The sequence below is a fragment of the Miscanthus floridulus genome, chromosome 12, assembly GCF_019320115.1.
Source record: "Miscanthus floridulus cultivar M001 chromosome 12, ASM1932011v1, whole genome shotgun sequence".
Lineage (NCBI taxonomy): Eukaryota > Viridiplantae > Streptophyta > Magnoliopsida > Poales > Poaceae > Miscanthus > Miscanthus floridulus.
In genome coordinates, this window is record NC_089591.1 from 64280730 (window position 1) to 64302837 (window position 22108).

Here is a 22108-nt window from a genome sequence, read left to right on the forward strand (position 1 = left end):
TCAACAGGAATTGTCAAAACAAGTCAGCGACCAGAATCTGCCAGGTTGCTGCATCACTATCTTTTGGTTCGATGGACCGTGTATCATGTTTGGGCCCACTATGGGGTGTGTCCAGGGTAGGCGATGACCCTAAGACCTTTATAATCATACACCACCACCATCATTAGGTTTTGGGGTTTTGCTTAGATTAATCTATCAAGAACAGTTTTATCGTTCATCGGTTTGTGAGACCCCAACTTCGTGAGATTAATCATTCATCTGCAATTTGGTTGCTTTCTTTGTTATTTTGCTTGTGTTCTTCATTGCTCAGGTAGGGATTAGCCTTCTTGGCGAGGTCAACTGGATTCGTGTCTCAGTTGATAACCAGAGGAGTTGTGGTGCTAAGATTACAGGGTTTGATCTTTCAATCTGAAGCCAGATCGGTGTATCATTCTCCACCACAACGATAGTTATCACTACCTGACGGAAGATCGAGATCCCTATTCCCATTAAGTGGTAATTAGAGCTTCAGGTATTACCATCAGGTTTATCATTACCCTAGTTTTGTTTTATCTTTGTCCTATAAATCCAAAAAATTGCCCCACAAAAATATTTGTGTTAATCTTTGTTTTCTCCTTATCCTATCACCTGTTCTGCCGTTGCAATATTTTAATTTCAGTTTGCTTTATTGAATGGTCGTCCCTCGCATGTCATCATTTTGCTGTGTTTAGGTCTCATTCATATCTGGTTCCTGGTTCATGCTTTGAGTTTGCTGGTCAGCGTATTTTTTTGCAAAAGAAGTTTACTTAGTTAGAGAGTCCTATAATCTTTTTGACTCTATGTTGAAGTTTCCAATCTACTAATGCACTAATTAAAAACAAGGAGGCATTTTTAGAAAAAGCATAGCAGGGAGCCTGCCTCATGTTTGCCAGTAACTTTACATTCAGTGCTGGAAGCTTTGGACTGCCTATAACCTTGTGTTTGAGCAGTGTAGTTCAACCTATCCTTTTGCATAAAATCTTCTAGCTGTTCCTCGCCTGTAGAGTGCAGTTTGTTGTCAGGTTGAGTTGTAATATATTGCTGCAGTTTATGTTCTCTGGTTGAAAAAAAGAATAAAAGGCAAAGGTGCAAAAAAAGCCGCACCCTAAAAAAAGAGAAAAAAAAGAGCAAGAAAAAAAAGAAAGTGAAAAAAACAATTTAGAAGTGCTTGCATCCTTTGAGTTTTTGTGCCGAACTCTACTGTTGCTTTCTGGAACTAGGTCCGGGATGAGGTTAGGCCGACAACATAGACTAGCTTGGGACTACTTTTCAATCTTGCAATTTCTGAATTAAATTATTGCTATTCCTTGCTACCATATTTTAAGCCTCCCAAGCTCCACATATATACTTCAGATCAGTACAGATAAATGCCCTTGTAATCTTGGTACCACTGCCTCACAGGTTTCACGAACCAACCACCGGTTGTACCGTCCACTGCTTGCGTTGGTAAGAATATTGTAAGAGCTTGGTAAGACGCTTCCACTTGCTGTGAAAAGTGACACCACTACAACCACATAGTCGTTTGATAGGGATAATACTTTTGTGTTGTCTTTTGCTATCTTCTAACAATGATAGGTTATTTGTATCCACCGACTTATGATGGTATAGGTGCTGATGAGTACATGGAGTGGGAAATTGCCATAGATAACATATTTGCTACTCGCTTTATGTGTCAAGGAGGAAGGTAAAAAATGCAGCTAGTGTTTTGCGACATTCTGCTTTATCTTAGTGGGAGTCTTTAGATCCTTCTAATAAACCTCAAACTTGGAATGATATGAAACTCCTTATACGAGAAACCTTTGTTAATCCACCTCCTGTTTTGACTTCATATGATGAGGTGCACCATTTAGAGGAAGAGTCTGTTGTTATTCTTCTTGCTATGACTAACCTTATGCTGGATAATGTACATAAGCGAGAGGATGACATGGAGGAAAATGAGGATCTCACAACCTCATATGCAAATTCAGAACCATCACTTCACAATGCACCTATTACTCCTACTGAAAACATAGGTAATGCCCATGGTGGTACACTCACAGAAGGTGAAAATTGTCTTAATGTACTAAATTTTTTCACAAACCATGCTATCATAGAGCAATTGTTAGTGGAATCCTCTCTTGATTTCTCTTTGTCACATGATAATTTGCTTGATGTTCCTTGTGATAAAGATGAATTAGTTGATGCTACTTCAGTTTTACATGTTTTGGAACCAGTCACTTGTGTTAAAAATAAACATGTTATTCATATTGCTACTAAAATTGATGAGCTCAAACTGTTGTCTTCTTTATATACTTTGGGTTACAATAAATTTGATGTTATGTGTAACCTAGATTGTTTGGAGGAGAGCCTTTTTAAATATTCTGATTTGCCTTGGGTTTCTAAACACACATATCATGTTATTGGCAAATATAACAACAAGGGACAATATTTGATACATCGAGTATACATTTGTAGTAATATAAATTTTCCTTTTGTTGTACAAGATTATGAATGTTTAGAGGGCAGCCATAATAATACAAACATTTTCTCATGTTCCTCAAAGAAACAAGTTCACTTCCAAGAAGGGGAGCATTGTTGGTTGCTACCTATGTCTGCTAGACCATCTATTCATGTATTGTCTTTGGTTAGTTCTAATCTTTTGCAGGATAGTGTTGAGATACATCGTGTGCATTCGGATCATGGAGTCTACATGCTTGCTGAAATTTTTATAAGAGATGACATGCTAGAAACTTGGAAACATGGTCACGTTCCTTCTCACAATTATTTCAGTTCCCTTTGTCTTTGCAACCCCGTTCTCCTTTATGTTGTGTAGGATCAGTTTCATGCACAATCGACGCCGAGGACGGCTTTTTGTCAAGAAGACGAGGATGATGAGGACATGACACCCATGCATATGACCATGTTTGGCGCATGGTATGGAGGGTTAGGAGGGCAGCAAGGGTGTCATGTCCTCATCAGTTTCCTTACTTGATGGAACCTTGTAATGCTTGCAGACTACCGTCAAAGGGTTAAGGCACAGTTTGATGTGCTGGTGCAGGAGGCTAGGACCCAAAGTGACAAGTTCGACACCGTAGTCGTCAGAGTCAAACTGGTGCTTGACTGCGTCGACTTGGAGGCGGCTCCTCAGCTTGACCGCAAGCCACCGCGTTCGGACACCATCATTGAGAGGTGCAAGGCGGCGTGGGAGAACTTCAAGAGCTTCAACCACGATGCCATTATTACCGCTGTTACTCACGCCCTTACGGTGGTCTGGTCCCACTACCCAGCCATTGACCTTCAAGTGATAGGGATCGAATTCATAGGAGGAATGGGTGAGGTGGAGCACCAGTAGCTAGAGGATGAGGTGGAGGACGCAGCGAAGAAGCTGGCCGGTGACATCGACCTGTTCAGCGAGACAGACGGCGATGGCAAAGCTCGATGATATGCTCAAAGAGTATGCTATAATAACTGAATAGAGTAGTTAAAAACATGCAAGGGCGTAGATAGACATTTATGTGTATGTATAAATGTTGATATGTGCATGTTTATGTAGTTTGTAGTGTTGCGGTGAAGAAATTATTGTAGTATTAACCCTAACGCAATTATACAGTATAAGTAGCATCCAAACAGTTAGTTCATTACTGAAATCTTTGGCCTTAGCTAGCCCATAGTCCATAATGTCGAGCGCGAAGCCCGTACACATGTAGGAGGAATAGGTATGACCAAGGAACCATAGCCGACCACTCATAACACAGAGCACGGAGCCCGTAGCACGTGTAGGGAGAGATCGGAGACACGGTCTTCTCTATAGAGAACAGAGCAGAACGTGTGTTGCTCAATAGTTGGTGAAATAACTTGGAAATAATGTAGTATAAGTAGCGTCCGAGCAGTTAGTTCTTCACTAAGCTCTTAGCCTTAGCTAGCCCATAGTCCATAACGTCGAGCGCGGAGCCCGTGCGCGTATCGGAGGAATAGGCATGACCAAGGAACTGTAGCCGACCATCCATAACATGGAGCATAGAGCCCGTAGCATGTGTAGGGAGAGATAAGAGAGTGGGTCTTCACCATAGAGCATAGAACAGAACGTGTGCTGCTCGGTGGTCGGCGAAACATTTTGGAGATATGGAGAAACACGGTGGAGCAGTTATGGCGATCACATGTTGAAGTTCGTTAAGGAGTAGCTTAGAGCTCAGTGACCGTAAGTGGAGATTAAATCATAATGGAGAAATAATGGGGACAAATTATGGTGACCAAAACTTTATTCATCATGGAGTGGAGAATACATATTTGGAGCGTTTCAAGGATAGAAACATATAAGGTGCTCAATGTGCCATGAATTGGGGATATCGATTCTGTCCAAGTCACGTAGGCAATAAGACCTAGGTTGGGTAACCTCTTTGACGACGTAAGGCCCTTCCTAGGGGGAGGAGAGCTTGTGCATCCCTTTAGTTTTTTGTTTTCTACGGAGAACAAGGTCATCGACAGTAAATGAACGACCTTTGATGTTGTGGTTGTAGTATCTCCGTAAGCCTTCTAGATATTTGGTTGTGCGGATGCAGGTGATTAGGCATTCCTCCTCGGCCCTATCAATGTCCTTTGTTCGAATAGCTATGGCTTGCTCTTCATCATAATTTTCCACCCTAGGTGCTCGAAAGGCAATGTCCGCTAGTTGTATGGCTTCTGAGCTATAGACCAAGAAATATGGAGACACACTGGTGCTACAACTAGCTTGAGTACGTAGTCCCCAAACCATAGCTGGTAGCTCTTTGAGCCATCTGCTCAGATGCTTTTCTTCTTTCTAATATAGCCTCTTTTTTAGGGCATCAAGGATCATGTCGTTCGCCCGTTTGACCTAGTCATTGGCTCTAGGATGGGCAATGGAGACGTATTTGATGGAGATGCATCGGTCTTCGTACAAGTCCAAAAATGATGGCCAGTAAACATAGTTCCAAGGTCGATGATAATGCTATTCGAGAGACCAAATCTGTGGATGATATCTTCGAAGAGCTCGACTGCTTTCTTTGCAGTAGCCGAGACGAGCGGTTTATACTCGATCCACTTGGAGAACTTGTCGATGGCGACGTATACATATTAGAAACCACCTAGCGCTAGCTTGAAAGGCCTGATCATATCCAGTCCCCAGCATGCAAAGGGCTAGGAAGCTAGGATGGTATGTAGTTCTTGTGCCGGCATGTGTATTTGCTTGGTGAAAAATTGGCATCCTTCACAACATCGGACGATGTCTTCTGCATCAAAGATGGCCATGGGCCAGTAAAAACTAGCTCAAAAAGCTTTGTCGACTAGGTTTCTCAAGGCTGCATGGTTACCATAGGAACCAGAGTGAATTTTGAGAAGTAGTTTCACTCCCTCTTCTTGGGTGATGCATTTCTACAGTATCCCTTTCTTGGCACTTTTCCTCAAAAAAATTGTCGTCCACTAGCACGTAATGCTTGCTTCGATAGATTAGGCATTCGGTTTCAATCTTGTCAGCGGGTACTTCAGTGCTGGTGAGGTACTTGATGAACTATTCCCTCCAATCGACGGCCGGTGAAGGTACCGTAAGTACCAGCTGCTCGGCGGGGGGAATTTCCTAAACTTCTTTTTCTTCCTTAATGGATGGCGCCAAAAGATCTTGAACAAAGACCCCTGGCAGAATCACGGCATGAGAGGAGCCTAACTTTGATAGGTGGTCGACGAGCTGATTTTGATCTCGTACCACATGGTGGTACTCGATATCGTAGAATTTCTCTTCAAGCTTTCTGATTTCGATGCAATATGCATCCATCTTGTCACTGGAGTAGGACCAGTCTTTGTTGAGCTGGTTGATGACCAGCGTAGAGTCCCCGTATACCATGAGGCATTTGACACTAAACTCAATGGCTATATGGAGTCCGTGGAGACATGCTTCGTATTCGGCGACGTTGTTGGAGGCCAGAAAATGTATCCGGAGAACATATCAAAGCTTATCCTTGGTCGGCATGATGAACAGAATGCCCGCACCAGCACCGTTGATGTTGAGAGTGCCATCAAAGTACATCACCTAGTCCTCAGGACAAGTAGCGGCTATGGGCTCTTGAATCTCGGTTCACTCAACGACGAAATCAGCGAGCGCCTAAGACTTGATGGTAGGTCTACTTCTGAATTCGATGGAGTAAGTACCGAGCCCGACAACCCACTTGATGATATGGCTGTTGGCCTCTTTGTTGCGGAGAATGTCCTCCAGAGGGAACTCGATGACCACGGTGATCTTGTAATACTCAAAGCAGTGGCGGAGCTTGCATGACATAATCAGAATGACGTACAGCAGCTTTTGGACCTGAGGATAATGAGTTTTGGGCTCATTAAGGACCTCGCTGATGAAGTAGACCGAATGTTGCACCTTATAGGCATGCCTGGCCTCCTCACGTTCGAAGACGATAGTTGTGCTAATGACATGAGAAGTGGCAGCGATGTAGATCAGGAGAGTTTTATCAGGCCATGGCGCCATCATGATCGGAGGCCTTGTTAGGAACAACTTGAGCTGCTCAAGAGCTGTGTCTACCTCCTCCGATCAGGAAAAGCGCTCGGAGGCCTTGAGGAGTTTGAAGAATGGTTGTCCCTTTTCGCCTAGGCGTGATATGAAGCGGCTTAAAGCAGCCATGCAACCTGTATGCTTCTATATATCCTTGATGCATGTTGGTCGTTTCATGTTGGTGATGGTGGAGACCTTGTCGAGGTTGGGTTTGATGCCACGTGCACTGACGATGTAGCCTAGGAGTATACTGGATGGAACTCCAAAGATGCACTTTGAAGGGTTCAGGTTCCATCGGTATCTTTTTAGGTTGGCAAATGTTTCCTTGAGGTCAGCAATAAGATTGTCGGTGATCTTAGACTTGACGACCACATCATTGATGTAAGCTTCGATGTTGTGCCCAATCTATTGATCGAGGCACATCTGGATGGCCCTTTGATAGGTTGCCCGGGTGTTCTTGAGTCCGAAGGACATGGTGGTGTAGTAGTACGCATCGAAGGGCATGATGAACAATGTCTTGATCTTGTCTTCTTCCTTGAGAGAGATCTGGTGATAGCCGGAGTAACAGTCAAGGAAGGAGAGCAATTAGCAGCTGGCGGTGGAGTCTACAACCTCATCTATTCGAGGAAGATCGAAGGGGTCTTTAGGGCAGTGTTTGTTAAGATTAGTGTAATCAACACACATTCTCCATTCTTTGTTCTTTTTTTTGAATGAGAATAGGGTTTGCTAACCACTCAGGATGATACACTTCTTTTATGAATCCGACAGCTAGGAGCCATTTTATTTCTACCCTAATAGCCTCCTTCTTATCTGGAGCGAATCGTCGAAGTTTCTACTTTATTGGTTTGGCGGTCGGTGAGACATTCAAGGAGTGCTCGATCTTCTCCCGTGGTACCCCCAGCATGTTTGTAGGTTTCCAAGCAAACATGTCAGCGTTGGCACGTAGGAAGGAGATGAGTGCGCTTTCCTATTTGGGGTCGAGGTGAGCCCCAATCTTCACGGTCTTGGAGGGGTCATCGAGGCCGAGGGCGACCTCCTTAGTTTCCTTAGACTTGGCGAAGGCACGAGGAGGCTCCAGCGATGGGACATGCAGGTCATTGGTGGGCACCGTCTTGGCATCGGTGACCACACTGGCCATCTAGATGGAGAGGTTGGTGGCTTCGGTGAGGGTGAGGCTCTCTATCTCGTAGGCGTAGGCAATGGAGAGGTTGGCCCGCAGGGCCAGGACTCCTATAGGCAAAGGCATCTTCAGCACTAGATAAGCATAGTGCGGTACAACCATGAACTTGGCAAGAGTTGACCAACCAAGTATGGCGTGATAGGCGGTGTTGAAGTTGACGACGTAGAAGTTGATGTGCTCGACACGGTAGTTGCTTGCCGTTCTAAACTGTACTGGTAGGGTGATCTCTCCAAGCAGTTTGGATGCCCTGCCAGGTACCACACCCTAGAAGGAGGAGTCTGAGGGTGTGAGATCTGTTATCCCGAGGCCCAACTCCTTTAGGGCTCCAGCGAAGAGGAGATTTAGAGCGCTCCCACCGTCGATGAGCACTTTTCTAAAAAAGCACTTTCTAGACGGTTGCGTCGAGGACGAGGGGAAAATGCCCTATGTAGGGGATGTCTGCCCACTAGTCGGCCCTGCTGAAGGTGATGGGGACCTCGGACCAAGGATGATAGCTAGGGTTGGTGGTGGCATCTTCCGTAGTGATGGCTAGCACCCGCTGGGCGGCGAGCTTCCATTCTCTTCTGCTCTTGGTGGAGGCGAGGCCCCCAAAGATGGTGGCGACCACCTTGTCAGGATCTTGGAAGGCATTGTTGTTGCCCCTAGGTGGTCGGTGGCCTCTAGCTCCATCGTTGTTGTCGTCGTCTAGCTTTTTGGCCTGGAATTCCTTAGCCAAGCCGAGGCAATCCTTCATCTTATGCTTGGCATTCTTATGGAGAGGGCACGGGCCGTCAGGGATCTTCTTGTATTGCTCATCGTAGTTGCGCTTGGCATGAGGTTCATCAATGGCAGCGATGATGTGGTCTGGCTAGCGGTGGCGATATTGACTAGACTTGGATCCTTCTGGCTGATCACGACCGCTATCCTGATGATGACTATGGTTGTCGTAGCGGCGATCGTTGTGGCGCTAGTCGTCGGGATGGTCATCGCTGTGGTGAGTTGGGCGATGAGTGCCTGCATCCTCGTTGAAGCACACCTCGTCTTCCTTGGCATCAGTGTACTAGTTGGCGGTTGTGATCATCTCATCAATCCCTATGGGCGGCTTGCGGTTGAACTTGGAGCGAAGCTCACGGTGATGGAGTCCTCGGATGAAGGCGGTGATGACCTTAGCTTCTGTGATGTTGGGAATAGAATTCCTTATCTTGAAAAAGCATCTGATGTAGCTATGGAGGAGCTCTGACGACTTCTAGTAGATGTGGTTGAGATCATGCTTGGTGCCCGCCCGAGTACACGTAGCCATATAATTGTCGGCGAAGACTTTTTTAGCTCTTCCTAGGATCCGATGGAGTCCGAGGCAAGGTTTGTGAACCAGTTCATGGCGGTTGGCATGAGCATGATGGGAAGATAGTTCGCCATGACACTAGTGTCTCCTTCGGCGATGCGGATAGTAGTGGTGTAAGCCTGTAGCCACTATGTTGGGTTCATCCTTCCCTTATAGGGCTCGACCCTAGTGATTTTAAAACTATGAGGCCACTAAAGTGTTCGGAGCACCCTCATGAATGCTAGGGGCCCTTTGGGGTTATCAGCGCCGTCGTCTGCAGCATGCTGGCGTTGAGTGGCTTGAGAGCTGAGTCTGGGTTACCATACTCTTGCTCATACTCCTAGCAGTGGTGTATTTCTTCTTCGTGGCGACCGAAGTGGCGTTGATCGATACGTCGTCACGCATCTTGAAGATTGTTGAGGTGTACTCAGACGTCCTAGTTGACCTCCTGGTCATGTTAGCGGTGATGTTCAATGTGGTTGCCCCTAGCTTCACCCTACAGGGGTTGCCTGTCATCGTGGTGCTGGTCAGTGAAGTGACTTAGGTGGCGATCAGATCTTGGCATGGCTAACTGGTGAATCGAGCTTGTGGAGTATGAAGGTCTCTGATCCTGGCGGATCTCATTGACCTAGCAGTGTGCCACTTTAAGCAAGGCAGTGACCTTGGTGACCTCCGGTGTCTTCGGGAGCCTAGCGAGCTCGTTGGCGGCCACAACCAGGTTGGTGCTTGGGGTCTTGTAGATGTCGTGGCCGTCAACACGAACAAACTCGTCATCTAGGTTGCATTGGAGTTGGCGTGGCCTTCCTTGTGAGTTAAGCTGCTGCTCAGCCATCGCAAGGGTAGCCTCGTTTGCTTGGCACTGCGCATAGTGGGCGTTCCCATTGACGCGGGTGGCGTGGTCCTCCTTGGTTTCCCCTTCTCGCGGGGGGCTGTCGACGTTGATGTTGAAGATCATGGCACCATGGAAAGGAGGGAGAGAAAGTAGTTTGGTGGTGGTCGCACGATAGTCTCTATAGAGCCCTAGGACTCAAAGTCTGGATTCTCCTCCAAGATGGTTTGGAGGGATACTCTAGGGCATCGACTCATGTGTAGCATGTTGACAACCGGTGGGAGCTGGTCGGTGAGCTGGTCGGTGATCTAGTCGGCAGGAGGTTGGACATCTCCAACCTGGTCGGTGAACTTGCCCCTTAGGGCATCCTGGTAGGATGCGGTGACGTTGGTGAGCCCAAAGGGCTAAGCCAGAACCCCTGGAGTTTTCTGAGTAGCATCTGATAGATCTGGATCGGAGGGTGGTCGGCACTGAACTAGAGTGTCTAGAGCCGATTCGGCAATGGAGAGGCAATCAGCGAGCTTCTGACCAACCTGATCAATGGATGCGATTAGATCATCATTGTTGATCTACCTCCTCTAGTAGCGAGGAAGCAAGTGGCGAGTTGTTAATGAAGGTGGCCTCGGAGGTGGTTCCAAGATCGGATCTACAATCGTAGGTGTTGGGGTGATCGACGTAGAATCGATTTGCACCGGCTCGATAAGCTCTCTGACTCTGTCAGTGTTGATGATCCACGAAATTGATCCGACTATGAAGATCTGGCTGGGTTGCGGAAGGGATCAAGAGCCTGTGAAACATACCATCTTGTTCGATATAGAAACAGCACGCCAACTATCGATAGAATATCATCGACAGTCCTCCGAGGAGTATCCCACGAAGGTAGATTAATCGGCAGAGAGGCGTGTAATCAAGAACAAGAAGACAACAGAGACACACGAGTTAGATAGGTTCAGGCCGTCAGTATGACATAATACCCTACTCTTATGGTCTATTGGTTTGTATTGGCTATCGCCTATCGTATGATATTGTGTGTGTTTGGAGGGGGTCCCTGCCCGCCATATATAGTCTGGGGGTAGGGTTACAAGTCGGTTAGATCTGAGAGATAACCAAATAGTAATAACAGATTACAGGAATCATGGGATCATACGTATCCTAACATATCTCATAGTATCTTCAGGATATCTTCCTAGTGTCTTGCGGGAGGCACCGAGCAGAGTTGTGCCCCGCAAGGCTTCGTCATATGGGCTGGGCTGCCCCTAGGGGCGCAGCCCATGTGGTCTACCATGGGTATCTAGGGTCATACCCCCCACACCATCCCTCAGCTATAGATAAAATCTATCGATAACTTTGGGGGACCCAGATCCAAGGAAGGGTTTGAAGTAGAAGAAATAGCGAAAGAGGTTGAAGTGCAGAGCGTTTTTGATGAATGCTTCGCATAGATTGATGAAGAGGGAGATATGAAGAATGCTGTTGGGATGGAGATGGCAAAGGTTAATGTCATAATAGCCAAGAAGCTTCCGCAGGAAAGGATGTGCAGGAATCCCAAATTCATGAATGAAATAAGCCTCGAATACAACAAGTTCATTGGTATCGAGGGTTGGGAACGGTTCACCTGCAGCGGGACACCATCATGTGGTTATTTGATCTTGAAGGATGTCTTTGGACACCATTTTTTTCTAGGGTCTCCCAGGTGATGGTAGATCTAACCCACTCTTGGTCGCGATGGACCTCGCCGATACTCTCTGTTGCCTCACTCCCTAACTTCTTCGGGCTTGAGCGGCTGTGTTTCTTCCCACCCTTCGCCATGGATCAAATCTGATTTGATTTGGCTATGCTCAGATTCAATTGAGTAGACACTGCGGTTGTAATGCGACTGTAGCAGGGTATGCGAAGGCGAAGCACCAAGTATTTTGCGGTTGCAAGGAAGAGGACATGCTAAGAGGAATGAGGGAAGTGCGCCGTGGCGGGTGGATTCATATGGTTCAACCCCAACCCTTCACCTTTAGGGTTTTTAGGAAACCGCGCTGACTCTGCCATGTTGTTCGCACCCCTCCAACTTCTTCATCAATGGTTATTAGACCCTTTTATTGGGCCTCCGGGCATACTGAATGGCTGATCCTATTTTGTCAGTCTACTTCTCCAATTTTGACCTGATATAGTGCTAAGCACTCCCCATTTTCTCCATAGTTTAAGTGCTAAGCACTCTCCAAATTTCACCATGTTTAAGTGCTAAGCACTCTCCAATAATCTCCATGTTCTCCAATATTCTCCATGTTCTTTAATCTCGCCACGGTATAGTGCTAAGCACTCTCTATGCTCTCCAATGTTCGCCACGGTTATATGCTAAACACTCTCCATGCTCGCCACGGTATAGTGCTAAGCACTCTCCATGTTTGCCACGGTATAGTGCCAAGCACTCTCTATGTTCGTCATGGTATAGTGCTAAGCACTCTCCAAATTTCGCCACGGTTAAGTGTTAAGCACTCTCCATGTTCGCCACAGTATAGTGCTAAGCACTCTTCAATTTTTACCACGGTTAAGTGCTAAGCACTCTCCATGTTCGCCATGGTATGATGCTAAGCACTCTCTATTTTCTCCACGGTTTAAGTGCTAAGCACTCTCCATGTTCGCTACGGTATAGTGCTAAGCACTCTCTAAATTTTGCCACGGTTAAGTGCTAAGCACTCTCCAATGATCTCCATATTCTCTAATATTCTCCATGTTCTCCAATCTCGCCATGGTATAGTGCTAAGCACTCTCCATGTTCTCCAATTTTTGTCACGGTTAAGTGCTAAGCACTCTACATATTCGCCATGGTATAGTGCTAAGCACTCTCCAAATTTCGCCTCGGTTAAGTGCTAAGCACTCTCCATGTTTGCCACGGTATAGTGCTAGGCACTCTCCATTTTCTCCATGGTTTAAGTGCTAAGCACTCTCCATTTTCTCCACAGTTTAAGTGCTAAGCACTCTCCATGTTCGCCACGGTATAGTGCTAAGCACTCTCCAAATTTTACCATGGTTAAGTGCTAAGCACTTCTCATGTTCACCATGGTATAGTGCTATGCACTCTCTATGTTCGCCATGATATAGTGCTAAGCACTCTCTATGTTCGCCACGGTATAGTGCTAAGCACTCTCCATGTTCTCCAACAGTAAAAGTGCTAAGCAGTCTTCAATTTTTCTTCATTTTTAAGTGCTCAGCACTCTCTAAATTTTACTCCAATGTCCGGTGCTAAGCACGGGAATTTTGTCCTTTTTCACTTGTTTCTTTGATCCTGCTATAAGATACTGCTCTATCTTATAGCAGGCTCGGGGACTAAGTGTGTACACTTCATCTAGCAGTGAGTGTACTGTTTTTTTCTCTTACTGGTCTTTAGCTAAGCTGGGGCTAGCTATGTGCTCAGCTAAGCTAGGACTCAGTTATTCTAAATAACTGATCATTGTACTTCTTTGATCCTGACACCAGGTGCATTCTTCACCTACTGTCAAGTTCAGGGACTACAATGTATACATTGCACCTTGCGGTGCTTGTATCAAATTTAATGGTTGGCTAAGTTCTCTTTTTCTTTCTCAGTCATTGATATTCTTTGATCCTGACACCAGGTGTCTTCTTCACCTACTATTAGGCTCGGAGACTACAATGTATATATTACATGCATGTATCAATACTAACATCCTCTTTGACTAAGTCATGGATGATGATCATCTACTTTGCCAACGAAGCCTATGTGTGTACACTTCACCTAAGGTGGAGAATTTTTGAAATTTTAAACTTGAGCTCCTTACATCCTTCTAGCAAGCCTTACTTGAGTATGTTCGAGGCCTGTTGACCAGTTAAACTGGTCAGCACTTCATTTTGTTGATCGGATTACCAGTCAAACTGGTCGACACTTTATTTTGTTGATTGAATTACCAGTTAAACTGGTCGGATTGCCAGATTAACTGTCTGACTCCAAGTTAAACTGCTCGGACCTACTCAAGACGATGTTGCTCATTGGATACAAGGCGCTCAGAGACTAGCTGTGGGGGTATAACCCTAGGTACCCACGGTGATAAACATGGGCCATACCACCAGGAGAGGTTCAGCCCATAAGATCAAGGCCTATGGTGCTCAGCTCTGGTCAGCGTGCATCGCAAGACAATCAGAAGACATCTTGGTAATAAAGGAAGATCTATTCGGATAGGATAGATATCGTATTCCTTGTAAATACTTACCATATAGCCGAATAGATCTAGACTTAAACCGACTTGTAACCCTATCCTCCAGACTATATAAGGCGGGTAGGGACCTCCCTCGAATGCATCTCATATTCAATACACTGAAGACATAGGACATAGGGTATTATGTCGATGAGATGGTCTGAACCTATCTAAATCGCTTGTCTCTGTGCTTGTGTCGCCATTCGGCTCCTATTACACGTACCTTCATCGATTCATCTACTACCGTGGGCATACCTCTTGGTAGACTGACGACCAAGTTTTGTCGACATCAACCTGCGTGAGAAAGCTTTTCTTCTCAATGCAATGATCGGGTTGTCTTACCCTCGTGGATAGTTTTTTTTTTAAATAAAGATAAAGATAAGTCTAAGTCAAAACAGAGAAGCCGCCATACCTTCACACACACACAAAAATCCAATTATCATTTTTTAAGAAGTCAAACAGCCTAATATTTGATCAAAGTTGTAAAAAACATATAAACATTTATGATACAAATAAGTATTACTAATTTATTTATTATGTAATATATTTTTGGTCACATAAATATTTTTTATCTCCACATAAATGTTATTAGTACTATGTATATCTCCTACAACTAAAAAGAACAAAGTATGGATATTTTTTGGTGCGACATTTATTTTGGTTCGTCCGTCTGCCCATGCCTGTGATCCCACGATATCTTCTGCATGCTGCTTGATTGAATATTGCCTATCATGTGATAGAGGAATCACAACAAAATAGAAAGTAGAAAATTGTTGTGGTATCCATATACACATTGCATGTTTGCATGCATCAACATACATGGCAACGAGCAAAAGAAAAGAGAATTAACACAAAAGGAAAGAGAATTAAGACAAAATAAACCTCTTTGTATTTCTGAGAACATTGCCAAATCTGCCTACATTTAATTACTTCCTCTCTTTGCATTTGCAAAAGGGACAGCTTTTTCCTCCTTTTATTTGGTTTCACGCTCACGTGTTCCATCGCCCCCGCTTACTGTTTCTTGCTGAAATTGCCCTTGGGTCTATTCATTTTGAATCATTTCCCTATATCCCCGTTCCCTAATTCATGGTCCATCGTGACAGTAGACACCATACACCATTTCTTACGTGAACCATAGCTGATGTCATCTGTCTTTCATGGCTCAGCCTCCTAATCCCAAGAGCCTACCTCTCCCTGACGGGAGATCCGGTTTGTCAGAGGATCTCCTCGAGTCCATCGGGCAGCGTCTCGCATCAGGCCACGACGTGGTGTCCTTTCGATCTGCTTGCTCCCCATGGTGCGCCGCCGTCCCGTTCGCGACCTTCGGGCCGCTCCTACTGCTCCCGTTCGACCCCGACTCGGACCGCGTCGGCTTCTACTGTGTCCTAGAGAAGAAGGTCATGTCCAAGACACTGCATGACATGCGCGACAAGGTGGCGTGCGACTCCTCGTGTGGGTGGTTGGCGCTCATGGATGAGACGGTGTCTGTGACGCTGCTGAATCTATTCACCGGTGCTCGTGCCCCCGCCAGCAGGTGAACACGTCGCGGCAACGTCCTCATCGAAACACATGTCTAGGGTTCACGGCCGGTGGTTCCTCCATCCCACCAATGGCTACGGGGACATGGATGCCGCAGGTAGAGCCATCAAGCTAAAAGACATGAGGGACGTGTTCTTCCGTGAGATCATGCTCTCGGCGCTGCCTGACGCCACCGGCTGTGAGTGCGTGGCCATGGCCATGCTTGGGTGCTCCACGGAGGTCGCGTTCTGCCGGGTTGGAGTCGACAGCGCATGGACGCTGCTCGACACCAAACTAGAGTTCTCCGTGGAGTCCATCATCCACTACCAAGACAAGTTCTTGGCGATCGACTGCACTGGAGAAATCTCCATTTGCAGCAGCAACGCCACTGGCGCTACTCCAACCGCGACGCTGCTGCCATCGCTGTCGCCACCTACGGGGCTCTGCCACCGTAGCTACCTGGAATCAAACGGTGAGCTGCACATTGTGGGTGCCATGGTAAGCACGTTTCACGAGACACAGAGCTTCGCCTACAACAGCGCGATCTATAAGTGCAACCTCCACGACCGTACGCCGAAGTGGTCTAGGGTGAGAGACATCGGTGATCAGACATTGTTCTTGTCCAAACATTTCAATGAAAACTTCAGTGGAACAAGTGTATCTAAGTATAAGGAGAACAAAATATATATATCTGAGCCATTGTATGGGAATCCATACGACTTGGTCCATCGATTGGAGATCATTGATATTGCTACCGGCGCATCCGAAGTGAAGCCCGTCTATAAAAAGATGCAGGGTTCCGAGGCTCTAGGTTGGATTCGACCCAATCTCTGGAAGGATCATTGCAAGACATCAATCATCTCATAGCTTCGGACAATATCGTAAAGCTACTAAAAACTGTAACCGTGCCCTCACCTTAAACATTATCCAGATAAATGGATTAAAATGAAAGAAATGGATATCGGAGATTTCTTACTGCCAATATAAAATATTATCTTAGCCGTATCATGGAAATGCTTTGCTTTTTTGGATTAAATATCACTTTAATGTTGGTATTTAATTTTTACAGTATTGTTATCTTATCGTGCGATTTGTGTGTTTTTAGTATAAATTATTAGTTATTCCGTAGCAACGTTGTAGCTATAGGGCTTGTTTAGCTGATTGTTAAGCTGATCAATTTTGACTTATTCAATAGCGTTCTATGAGAAAAAATAAACTTAAATAGATTTACTTGCTGAGAAGTAGTTCAAGCTAACATGGCCGTAGAGATCTTTAATCTCGGTGACGACCACCGGTGGCAGCCCGTCCCTCCCTCACATTTCCCTGTTCATTCCACAGTTCCATCGTATATTGCCTGTCGGATTCTGCAGCCCGGTAGCGGATGGCCGCCACGCACGCGTCCAGCCCACCCGCCCACCCCCATCCCAGCGGTCCGTCGAGCCCCCACCCCCCAGCCTCTATCACACCTCGGCGGTCTCGCACAAAAAAAAAGAAAGAAAAAACGCAGCGACGACGGAACCGAGAAAACCCGCCGCTCCTGCAACCTCCGCCGGCCTCGACGCGACCCCGACGGAGCACCGCCCTACCTGCGCCCTCCGGCAGCCGCGACGTCGCCCCGCAGCAGCGCCGAGCCGCCTCTGCCCACCTCACCCGCGACTTCCGGCGGCGCACCACCGCAGCAGCTTCGCCGCGGCGCGGCGCCGCAGCAGTGCCGTCGGGTTTACCTGCGCGGAATCCCAGCGCCTCCCCCATCCTTTCTCCCCCGCGGTACCCGTCCACGTCTCAGCCGCCGCCGCATGTGCTCGCCCTGCTTTTCCGTATCCCACGGTGACGACGACTACTGCGCAGCAGCGCGCCGCCGTAAGCCGGGTGCCCAGGTCCTCTCGACGGGGCCTTCTTCGGCGACGGGCGCCCCACCAGGTATGCCGACCCCTTCTGTTCCCTTACTGCTGCGCGAAACCAGAGCGCCCAAACCCTAACATATGCTATTTGGCTATTTCTATTCGGATCTCATCTGATTACTGATTTTAGAAGTGTTTATGCCTACTACCCGCTTCGATTTTTTCACACGTATTATCGACCAAACCCTAACCTATGCTATTTGCCTATTTGTATTCCGATCTCATGTGATTACTGAATTTACAGGTTTGTTATTCCCCAAAAATTATCGACCACGCATGCATGTGAATTTGCAGAAATCCCCACCTCAACCAGGTTGCGCCGTATCGGACCTGGGCGCGACAAATTCGTCCAATCCTTGATTCGTAGAAATCCCCACCTCAACAAGGTTACGCCGCATCGGACCTGGGCGCGACAAATTCGTCCAATCCTTGATTTGTACGCCTGCCTGCTCCGGTCCATTATCTACCAGTGTTCAGCTACATTTATGCAGGTCAGGGTATGTATGACTTCCCATGTATCCTGTGCTCCATGCGTCTGCCAGTATGCCAATACCCTATTCCTGCCCATGAGGCCAATTTGTGGATCCCTGTTTTGAGCATATTCACACAAAGTTGTGCAAACATTTCTTAGGATGACCTATGGACCCGTTTTATCCAAAATCTTATCCATCCATCCAGCCCTTCACCCGACCCTCACCAGGATGGCCTGCGGACCCGTTTCTCCGAACACGGGGACGCGTCTCTCCGCGTGACTCAGAGGACGCGCCGCCCTCCACTCGGCGTGCGACCGCCCGTCCGCTCCCTCCGTGGCTCTGCCTTCCACCGATTTACCGTAGCCCGCAGCAAGTAAGGTAGTCGGCAGCACCGCAGCGCCAGCCTCAGCGGGCCGCGGCTCCGTCCAACCGATGCCCCTACCGCCCCTCCTCAGTCTCCTACCCAAGAAGACGCCGGAGCAGGAGCGCTATATGCAGCAGGAGCGCCGCCGCCGGTAGAAGCTCAGCGGATCTACATCGTGTCTCTACAGATCTGCTCCTTCTTAATTGATTTCTTTGTTTCTGGATCGATTCATGGGAGCATTCTTATTTGGTTCCTTTGTTTCTGGTTCGATTCATGGGTGATTTCTTTTGGCTGTGGATCGATTCATGGGAGAGAAACAGTATAGTCCGCTCTGGCTTGCTCGGGGCCGGGGACCCCGTCGGGTATGGAATCCCCGTGCGGGGTCAGGGACGGGGAGCAAACCTCCCCCGCAAGGTTTGACGGGGACGGGGATTTCTCTGCCCCGCGGGTATGGGGATGGGGAGGCGATCCCCGACGGGGAATTCCCCGTTGCCATCTCTAGCAGCCCACTTGCATCCCTATTTCTAGTATATCTGGTGTAGATTAAAGTCTCCTATAAGTATATCATTTGCATGCTTGGTGTTTTCAGTGAGCTAACAACATAACATTAACATAGAGGCAGCGCCATTTCCTGCTTTAGCTAGTTTTTTTCAGTGACTATGGTCAGCCAAGCTACAGGAAAGTTCTCCTTTTTTTTCTGGGGTGTTTGTTTTGTTCCTTTCATCTAAAATCATGAATCAAAATACACAATGACAGATAATGGTATATCCTATATACTATAAAGTTCCTGAATAACACATGGAAGTCAATATAGTTGTTACTTGTTAAGCCTCAAATCCCTTTCACTCTCTTTCCATTTCTTGAGCAATCTTTCCTTGAGATTGTAGCCAATATTTGCCCATGCTTGGATTTTAGTATATTTGATTAGGTGTGAATTTCTTGGCACTGATCTGGTGAGATTTCCATGTCTGGGATTCTAGACTGGATTACTTTCCTTGCGTTAGAGATACATATATTCCTTGGCACAAGATATGGTAAAAAATGACTTCCATGTAGCTTTATTGTTCTTTTTAAGCCCCGTTTGACATGCATAGGCTTATGGCTACTGCCTAATTTTACTGGGTTACATGCCATCTGTTTCCTCCATGCATAGTTTTCTTTTGTGATACTTTGCATTTAGAACAAATTTTGGTTCAACTGGGAAGTGTTTGTTTAATGGATAAAGTGGTGAAAGTTGCTGCTTTTCGCATCATTTTTGTGGTTGCCCCTGTTTGAATTTCTTGTTAATTGTATCATGCTATCATGTATGTGACCATGTTCAATGTAGGTCCCCCCTACCAACCACACACACAAATTGTTGCTCATAGGAAGTTAGATAGGGATGTACCATGTGTCTTGGAGCATATGGACAAGGCTGAATATAGAACCCAATAAACCATAAAAAAACATGTCTCATTGTCTGAACATCTAAAAACCTACAAGCCCTTTAGTTACAGTTTGCTCTGCCACATCCCATGTGGAGCTCCTGCCTTTTCAACCTAATTACTGATGAATTCTGTTTTTTTTTTTTGAAGCTATATCTATTATCAAATAATCGTACTGATTGTATGCTAAAAAAATTTAAGGAACACAAAGCTTTCAGGTAGCTTAACTGAAGCTTATGCTGATCTTGCGTGGTCGATGTAGAAATGCTTGAGTACTGGGATAAAATTTTCTTCTACCCATTGTCAACGTAGCTAATTTACAAATAAGACGTAGTAGAGTACTCCCTCTGTCCCATAATACTCGACCTTATAGCATCCTGAAGTTGTTACAAATTAGTTGTCATTCTCACTTCCCAATGCACCTTTCTTTTTTTCCAATACATCTCTATCTCTACCTCTTATGGGGAGGAGGTAGTATGTTTTTCTTATGTAACCTCTTCATAGTTATTTGTTCGCAGTAGCACATATTAAGGGGAATAGCTCTATGATGCTTTGATCATACAAGTTTATTTTTAGCCTTAGTTAAACACATTTTTGTTAATTACTTGATTGTGTGTTTGATGTCCTGCTTTGAACTATTGCTTTACATAATTTATTTTTCATCCATATTTAGTTTGAATAGTAGCACTTAGATGGACACCTGATTATTAATGTTGAAAGTACAATCCCAATTTTGCTGTACAATATATCTAACTTGTTATGTTTGATTATGTGCAGGCTTCATAAGTATTGTTGCTTTCTTGCTGCAATATTATCGTGCACAATGCCATCGACCTTACTTGATGGTCTCCCTAACGAAGTTGCTCTCCAGTGCCTTGCACGGGTGCCATTCTTGTTCCATCCGATGCTTCAGTTGGTTTGCCGCTCTTGGCGAGCATCAGTTTGCAGTGGCGAACTTCTCAAAATTCGGAATCAGATTGACGCGACAGAAGAGCTCTTGTGTGTGTTGGCATTTGAACCAGAAAACATGTGGCAACTGTATGATCCCCTACGAGACAAGTGGATAACTCTCCCTGTCATGCCATCTCAGATTAGGAACATAGCCCGCTTTGGAGTGGCCTCAGTTGCTGGCAAGCTCTATGTAATTGGTGGTGGCAGTGATCGAGTTGATCCGCTTACTGGAGATCATGACAGGATCTTTGCAAGCAATGAGGTTTGGTCTTATGATCCGCTCCACCGAGTGTGGTCCCAGAGGGCTCCTATGCTTGTGGCTCGAGCAATGTTTGCTTGTTGTGCATTGGATGGGAAAATAATCGTCGCAGGAGGCTTCACTAACTGCCGCAAATCGATATCAAAGGCTGAGATCTATGACCCTGAAGCTGGCCTATGGGAGCCTCTCCCTGACCTTCGTCTGGCTCACAGCTCTGCATGTACTGGACTTGTCATCAAGGGTAAGATGCATGTATTGCATAAAGGTCTATCGACAGTGCAGATTCTGGAAGATGGTGGCAGTCATTGGGCTGTTGAGGATTTTTCTTGGCTGCAAGGCCCGATGGCGATGGTTGGTGGAGAGCTGTATGTGCTGAGTAACAGCTGTATTATGAAGCAACGTGGTGAGAATTTCCCTGATAAGATGGTGTCATGCGCATCTGAGTTCCAGAGCAGGATCGGTTTCGGGATGATTGGTGTGGGTGACAACATATATTTGGTTGGGGGAGTGATTGGACCTGGGCCGAGAAACCAATGCATCAAGCCGCTATCTGATGTTGATATCTTGAACGTCACAAGTGAGAGACCAACCTGGAGACCAGGGTCACCGATGACACATTGTCGAGGGAGCATCTGCGGCTGCGCTTTGTTGAGGATTTAGCCTCTTCCCAGTGGTATTCCACCATTGCTGAACTGATTGGAGACGTCCTAAGTTTTATTTTATTTTCAAAAGAGTTGTTAATTACACTTTCCCTTTATCCCCTGTTGTAGCATTGAGGGCATGACTCAATGTCGGATTGCCAATGAGATATATACTATAATGTATTGACATGATTGGTGTTCCGAAGTGCATTATATACTTCATCATTTTCATATGGAATTTACATGCTTAGGTGCTGTTTAAATGACACCTTGCTGATCTGAATCGCTTCTGCTGCGAGATTTTCCCCGTTCCCCCATGTATTGCTGGAGTGGCATTAGAGGATACGTTAATAAGGTTCACAATAATTCTGCGCGACTTTAGCTTTGCGCGTTCTGCTGCCCGATCCAGGATGGCAGGGGAGTCTACGACCCAACAATAAAATATGCATCTCCTCCAACAATAACATCAGGCGGGCATCATTGCAAACTAAAAGAACTAACTACTTTTTTTGTGCAAAAACGACAAGTAAATGACTAGCTACAATCGCATCACCGGATCCG

General features: G+C 46.1%; 1 protein-coding gene across 4 annotated transcripts; it reads left to right on the forward strand.

Annotated features, from left to right (window-relative positions):
• Window positions 1-16995: 16995 nt before the first annotated feature.
• On the forward strand, window positions 16996-21736 carry LOC136496967 (F-box/kelch-repeat protein SKIP30-like). Of its 4 annotated transcripts, none has more exons than XM_066492747.1 (2): window positions 16996-17932; window positions 20474-21736. In XM_066492747.1, exon 2 carries the CDS (start codon window positions 20520-20522, stop codon window positions 21564-21566), a length of 1047 nt encoding a protein of 348 aa, XP_066348844.1. In that variant the 5' UTR covers window positions 16996-17932; window positions 20474-20519; the 3' UTR covers window positions 21567-21736. The 4 variants fall into 4 exon arrangements, with proteins under 4 accessions (XP_066348844.1, XP_066348846.1, XP_066348843.1 ...); XM_066492749.1 differs by having other exon boundaries at window positions 16996-17926; XM_066492746.1 differs by having other exon boundaries at window positions 16996-17454; window positions 17680-21736.
• The last annotated feature ends 372 nt before the right edge of the window (window positions 21737-22108 follow it).